The 7,972-nt window shown below is 30.4% G+C and overlaps 2 protein-coding genes across 2 annotated transcripts; both read right to left on the reverse strand.

The window, feature by feature from the left end:
* LOC104712495 (dirigent protein 21-like) lies at nt 705–3,635 on the reverse strand. Its single transcript, XM_010429409.2, has 3 exons — nt 3,162–3,635; nt 2,286–2,813; nt 705–1,695 (listed from the first exon to the last, which is right to left on the reverse strand). The coding sequence occupies exon 3, from the start codon at nt 1,458–1,460 to the stop codon at nt 903–905; it is 558 nt and encodes a 185-aa protein (XP_010427711.2). The 5' UTR covers nt 1,461–1,695; nt 2,286–2,813; nt 3,162–3,635; the 3' UTR covers nt 705–902.
* On the reverse strand, nt 2,361–2,801 carry LOC109124874 (dirigent protein 17-like). The gene has a single exon (XM_019230062.1). The coding sequence runs from the start codon at nt 2,799–2,801 to the stop codon at nt 2,361–2,363; it is 441 nt and encodes a 146-aa protein (XP_019085607.1).

Here is a 7,972-nt window from a genome sequence, read left to right on the forward strand (position 1 = left end):
TATTCCATGATTTTAGTATTACACTGTTTTACTAGCTAGTCGTCTAAAATTTATTTGAAGTGATGAGATTTTCAAAAAGAATATATAGACAAGCGTTTCCAATTTCGAGGCATTAAGTTGTAACCTTTTTCTCCTACCTCACACCATTTTCACTCTCTCTGGCGTTTTGGCGTGCGCCTATATTTCTGGGCATGTGTGCTGTACGTCGTTCCTTGTTGATCCACAAAGAGTTTGGACCTCAGAGGGACTGGGACAGTGAGATACATAAGGCTAGCTCACAAGTCACAACAGTCAACATTCTAAGGTTATAATATTGTTATTCTTAAACAGTAATAAAGTGTTATAACACGTAAGATTCGAACAGTAATAAAGTGTTACAACGAGACTTATTATATTATAACACGTAAGATTCGAATAACTGTTGTAGCCAAAGCGAATCTATCTTTTTTATAAAAAACGATTTATACCTAGTCTATTTTTGGTGGATTACACCGCAAAATATATTTGATAAATAGATAATAAAAAGCAATCTAATTCACAGACAAATTTGTCCACCCTCCAACTATTCAAATCCATAGTAGTAATGTTTTAATCAAAACATTAAAAACAATATAATATATTATTAGAAATTGACCATTTTGCGATTAGAAAACAATATCCTGAAGAGTTCATCACATTTTTTTTTTTTTTTGGGCAACAAAGAGTTCATCACATAAACTGCGAATTTTTATAACACTTACAATACATTACACGAAAATCACAATATCAGTTACACAACAACAGTTACACAACAAAAACAACAACAACAGAAACCATTTATCCCACATGATATTTATTTGAATTATTTCATCTGATTTTCAACAGAAAGTGGTGAAACTAACGCATTAAAAAAATGCCAATAGTTAATGCCAAACATAGACATTATACACGATCACAGCATTTCCGCTGGTAGTATTGTACACAAAAGTCTTGGCCTGTGCATATCCTCTTCCGAACCTGAAAGCCCCCGTACCTCCGACGATTGGCATCTCTCTCACCTTTGACAATATCGGATTCCGGCCATACATTGAGATGGTGCTCCCGGAAAATTCACCCTTGGTGAAAACAAAGTTAAATGCCATAAGCAGACCAACCTTGTTCTGGTCAGCCGATGCATACATCCCTTGAGCTCTCCCAATTTCCTCTGAGGTTATGTCAGGTCCCGTCGTCAATGGATCGTCATCGATTGCAACCAAACCAAAGTTGGTTGCAGAGGAGTTTGTTGTGGGACCTTTAGCGACTAGCACATCAGTTGGTTTGTTTCCGGAGTCAATGACGTGGAAGTAGAAGTGGAGGTGAGTTAGCTTCTCTGGTTTAGGTCCTGGATATGGCGCCTTCACTGTTTTTGAGTAAGCTTCGCATTCTGTAATGGTGGCTGACAGAAGAAGAGCTGAGAACAGAGAAAGAAGAAGGCTAGCCATGGGGAAGATGGTCGCTGGCTGAACTTATCTTTCAGGCTATATGAGTGAAAAGTGATTGTGTTTTTTTTTGTGTGGAAGTAATCGCATAATTTATACTCAATAACAGAGTTATTGATTGAAAGCACAAAATGTTTTGATAACATATTTTCTCGGTGTACTACAGCTAGCCATGCAACGTTCTAAAAACAGACCTCCATTGATGTGGACATAATCTTCGTTTTGCTTTTCAGGGCATCTAAACAAATAAAAAAGTTAGGTGAGCATAAGAAAACAAATTGAAAAGAATGCTTTTATGGTTGACAAGAAAAAAAAAAAAGAATGCTTTTATTACAAAAAAGAAAAAGACGATTTTATGTTCTGGATATGGTGCCATCATTGTTTTTGAGTAAGCTTCGCATTCTGTAATGGTGGCTGCCAAAAGAAGAGCCGAGAACAGAGAAAGAAGAAGAAGATGGTGGCTAGCCATGACGAAGACGGTACCTCAACTGATATTTTAGGCTATATTAAGTGTGAAGATGTGATTGCGTTTTTTGAAAAGAACCAAGACACAGAGGTATGTTGCATAGGAGGAAATGGGGGAAATTAGGGACATATTAAACTCATTTTGAAAAACAATATGACTATTCAAAACGAAAGGTTAGTATTCATCTGCTATAAGTGGGTTAGCATTTGAGATAATCGAACAAAAAAACGTTTCATATCTCTAATGGTATCTACTCTTCCATGATTCCACTATAGTCTTCTAATATATTCCAAGCGATGATATATTCAAAAAGACTATTCAACTGTTACCAATTTGAAGGCATAAGAGAGTGTAACAACAACCTCTTTGCTCCTGTTTCACCATATTCACCTCTGAGCAACAAACAAGCAGACCGCTTTCGTGTTGGAGTTCTTGGTCTAGCGCTGTGGCGCGTATCCATAAGATTGGGCCTGCATATGTCGATTCTTGATGATCTGCAACGAGATTGACCTCAAAGGGACAATAACATCCAAAGGTACAAGTACTTCTTCAAGCTCAGACCAGTCAAGATCTTCAGAATCCCCATCTTCATACTCAACTCTATACCAACCAGATTGTTTGTCGAACTTTGTCACCACACCAGAATAGTAGTGACCCAAGAAAAACTTGCGAACTTGTCTACCCTCGAGCCATTCGCCGCTTCCTACATTGCCACTTGATGATGATGATGATACTGGTTCGTCTTTGGGAACCATACAATCTGTTTGAGGTTCATCAGGTACACCATTGATAACAACAGCAGGCTCTCCAGGTATCTCGAAGATCCCTGGAGGAAGAGACGGTGGTGCTTCTTGCTTAATGTTCCTAGTGTTCTCCATCTTTTTTATCTTCTGCAAGCAAGAAAGCTCACAGAGTTAAGTTAAGATTCAAAACATTAGCTGAATCAGTCATCTGTTGAACCAAGTGCATCTTTCACAGTTTCTGTAGGTTTCAGGACCGATGAAGCAAATTTAAGGCGAATCATTCATATAACTGATACACGAGAATCAGATACAAACTTGAAAACGAACGAATCGATCTCTAAATCTTATACTATGGTGATGAAATTGTCATCTCCGGGAACATTTAAACAATCGATTCTTAGCACAAACCCTAAATTCCCCAGCAATCGGCGAGGCGATTCCAATTTTATACCAATAAAAAACGACGCATCGAAAGACGAGAAGAGGCTCACTTACCAGTAACAGGTGGAGATAGAAATTTACGGGCGGGAGATTTGGGCCACCGTCGTTCGTAGTCTGTCGAGTGTGTACGGCGGCGAAGGGAGGCGAGGCGGGAGGTTTTAAGAGATTATTAAGCCAGACACATTTGTTTGGCAACGCGGACAACTTAACTCTGGATGGATCCACTCAGCAATACTAATCATTTTTTGCTTACCAAAGCTAGCCTTTTTATAAATTAGGAATAATGTAGGTGTGATTCGAATTAGAATGAGACCGTGTCAAGTGTAAACACTCAAAGACCCTTAAAAAATAGATTCAGTGTTTGTTCATTTGATACACCAACTCTTGTTTGCTTCTCTGATCGTGTTGCAAAAGACTATCCATTACCTAATTTTTTTAGTAATGTGAAGATGGATGGGGAAGCTGTTTCTCTTCGGTTTAGTAATGTGGCGAAGCTCATGAATGGCACACGAAATGTTCAGAAGCTTTGCTTACATCTACACTACTCTCGAGGTCACTCTGCTATTTTGTTTTCTCTAGTAATATCTTTTATTTTATCACTGGTCCGTCTAATGGATATAGTTTGTCCTATTTTGTGACGCACGAGGGAAGGTCTAGTACAGTAGAACCTCTATAAATTAATACTTTTTAAATTAATACTCGCTATAAATTAATAAATTCTTCTGGTTTTGAGTTGGGCCGATGTAAAAAATGACATATTTCGATAAATTAATAAGATAATAATTTTTTTGAAAATCCTATGTAAAAATATGGTCTCATCAATATCATAAATCATTAATCAAATAATATATATACATAAGAAAATCTAGTGAAAGATAACTCTATTGTTGTTTGCATATTCTTGAATTTGCATTCTTTTTGGAGCTCATCTCTAATTTTTTTTCATTGTTGTCTTTTCAAATCGCATCCAAAAATTCTGAATATTTCTAAATGCGATAATTGATTCTTTATATGTAGTTGGTTTTAAAATTACCACAATATCTTATTCGACTTCATCATTAACATGAATGATACTAGTAGCAATTTCTTATAAACTCTAAGCTTCTAATATTTATCACTTTTAACTAAACTCAACTTAGCAATTACGATAAACAAGATTATAAATTAAGAACAAAATTTTAAAATATGAATGACAACAAAAGTATCTTATTTTGTAATACAAAAATTTCAAAATTATGAAAATTAAAAATCTCTTCATAAATTAATAATTATTAATTTATCGATAAATTAAAACCTCTATAAATTAATAAAATTTCATGGTCCCGACCTTATTAATTTATAGAGGTTCTACTTTATGTGATTACTAGAGAATACAAGAGTTAATTTTTAATGTTTCAGAGAAATAAAATATTTTTATTTTTAAATTTTATTATTAATTTTAAAATTAAATATTAATAATATAGAAAACTACCATATTTTTAATCCAAATGTTAATTAATAAGATGGCTGAGTTTGATTGGTCATTTAAAATTCTACATGAATGCATTAAAAAAATTATAGAAAAATATCAGAGAAAGAGAATTATAGTAATTAAAAAACTTATAGAAAAATATCAAACTTTTTTTTTGTCAAGTTTCCTCTCTCCAAAGTTCAATATACATATATGATCAGTCGTATTAACATTTTTTGATTAAAGAATTTATGGAAAGTTTCCAAAACCTGGATAACTTAACAGAGGTTTGCTCTTCTCTTTGAACAGTCTGATTGACTGATTTGGTAGAATAGTGGTTCGTGATGGTTTCCCTGATCTGTCTATCTTGTGCCAACTTTTTCAGACTATAAAAGACTACAAAACATACTGGATGAGTATGAAAAAAATAATCCGCAAAGCAAAAATAAAATAAAGAAGGGCGACCATCGAAGAGGATAGAGTAAGAGCAACAGCTTTACTAGAACAATATCGCGAACCAGCGGAAGAGGTCCGGCGTAACATCTTGACTGCAAGAGCAAAGGTTTGTATTTAAGGTATTTTTAATAGATCTTTTGGATCTAGACCAAGAACATGATCATGCATAAGATTGGGCCTGCATATGTCGATTCTTGACATGATCGTTTTGTTTGTTTGTACAAAAAAAATACATGATCGTTTTTTAAAAAAATACACTCCCACCATCAAGACTTGCCATAACCCACCATGGTTTTGGTTTTATGTAGAAGAGACATAAAATACAGTTTGGAGAACCATTATGTATACAGAAAATGGAAAAAAATGATGATAAAACGGAAAATGGTATCCTCCTGATAGAATATTATATTCTATTCTGATTCTGTTTTGGGGGAAAAATTGCCAAACCTTTTAACTACCTCTTAATCGCAAGTTTAGACACAAGTTTGGAGTTAATTCCATTGCAGCTATTCTGAGCAGCTATCCTTTACATACTAATTGAAAAGCATTATTAAAAGTAACTTTGTCCACACGTGTTATTTACAGCATTGCCATATTGACGTGGCGACCTCCAAAACCATTCTCATATAATTATTAGACACAAATGTAGAAATATAAGTTTAATTTACTAGAGTATATAATATTAACATACTAGACACGCGTTTAAAAATATATATTGAATTTTATCAAAACTAATTAAGTTTTAAGTAATATTCTGTATACGGATTTTAGATTTTAGTTGATATATATTTTTTTTTTTTAAACATTATTTTCACACATTCTATCTAGTGTAATACAATATAAGTTTATATTACATCGTAATTAAGTTTCTAACTAGGATTTTACCCGCGGGACTAAATTATAGATTTGTGTATTTTAAATAACAATTTTTAATTTATTTATTTTTCAAATTCTCAGTTTACTAACTTTTGTTTAATTAATTTAGAATTTTTTTCTTCTTGATATGTTTTATAAAGTTTATAACCTAATTACACTAAATTTGTTATTAGATAGAACATAAAATTTTAGATTTGTTTTGTTCTCTAGAATTAAACAGAGGTATATACCTATATAGTATGTTAGTATATATATTTTATGTGTATTTATTTTTATTTTTTTAGAATATTAAGAATGTGTTATAGTATTTATAATATTTTGTAGTTCATATACTAAATACTTTATAAGTTAATTTTCAAAACTATGATTATAAATCTATAGTATATATGAGATAAACTAATAGTTTTAGTGTTGGTTCCATAGTCCAAATCCGTCATGCTAAGCGGGTGAGACAACATGTTCAAAGATTTTTAATCTGCAAAAACTCATAATACGAAACCCGTGAAAGTAAAAAATAGTTTTAAATACGTAATAAAAATAAAAATAAATATGTGAGCAAGCCATATCTTTCATATTTTATTATTATTCCTTGAATAAGATATCAAATTGAATGGTAAATATGTTTGTTACCTTTTAAAATCATACAGTTGGTTTTTTTGAATAATTGTTTAAATTCAGAATTTATGTAGAACAATTACACTGAAATTAATTGCATTTGCTCCTATAACAGTTAACCAAATTTATGTAAAACACTTAATATTAATTAAATTAATTATTAACTGAATTGTGTATGGAGAAAATATATTTTTTTGTATAATTGGAAACTTAATATTAATTAAATTAATTATAAACTTAATACTTAATGTTAAAAGAAGTGGTTCCGATTGTTTTGAAAATTTATTTATGATGAGAAATCTTGTTTTCAAAAATTAATTAGTTTATAATTAATTAATCTTGTTTTCAAAACTTAATATTAATTAAATTAATTAGTTTCTACAAACAATCTGAATTGAGTATGGAGAAAATGTTATTTTGTAAAATTGGAAACTTAATATTAATTTAATTAATTATAAACTTAATACTTAATGATGTTAAAGGGAGTGGTTCCCATTGTTGTAGAAATTTATTTAGGATGGAAAATCTTGTTTTTAAAAATAGAAACTTAATATTAATTAACTAAATGAAAAAAAAAAAATTTAATACCAATGGCATTTCTTGTAAATAAATACCAACTTCAGGATTTATTTTCTAAATGTCTATAAAAATGTATATATAGATTCTATATACTCAATTTCATGAGTTTTTTTTTATTCGTTTAGTACATGACATTTTGTTTGTTTGCACAAAAAGAAAAAGAAAAATACATTATCGTTTTATCACGTAGTTTATCATCATTTTAAATTGATACAAATATTTAATCACTAATTACTATAACCGTGGCAAGTGTTAGCATTATTAATACTAACTGAAGCAAATTTTACATTATTTTTTTGTAAATGATAGTACATAAGAACATTAATTGTAAATACAATAATCGATGTAAATATATACTAGTATTTTTGCAGCAGTTTTTGCTCAAAAATACTTTTTGGAAAGTTTTTGCATTTAATGCATTGACTTTAATATTAGTTACCAAAAATTTCAAATTAATTATAAGTTATATTTTTAAAAATAAGGAATTTTTTCTACCTCATTTAAACATATATATTTATGATTCTTTTTCATTTTTATTTGAATTTATATTTAAATTATCTTGAATTATTCTATAATACATTTAGTTAATAAAAATTATGATTTTTTCTGCGTATGATGTAATACAAATTTTTAAAAACAGACATATATTACTCAATTTACGGATATAATATCCCACATCACCTAAAAAATTTGGGCAATGGTTTAGAGTCATACTATAAAAGAGACCAAAATGATTCATAATACAAAAATTTTGATTTATCATGCATTCAAACTAAAAAAAAATTTATTTGGTTTATTCCGATTCTTTATTAAAGATTTTTAAAAAGTTAAATATTATAAATATTTATAATTTATAAAAAGTAGAATTATTATAAATATTTATATTTTT

This window comes from Camelina sativa, chromosome 9 (genome assembly GCF_000633955.1).
Source record: "Camelina sativa cultivar DH55 chromosome 9, Cs, whole genome shotgun sequence".
Classification (NCBI taxonomy): Eukaryota; Viridiplantae; Streptophyta; class Magnoliopsida; order Brassicales; family Brassicaceae; genus Camelina; species Camelina sativa.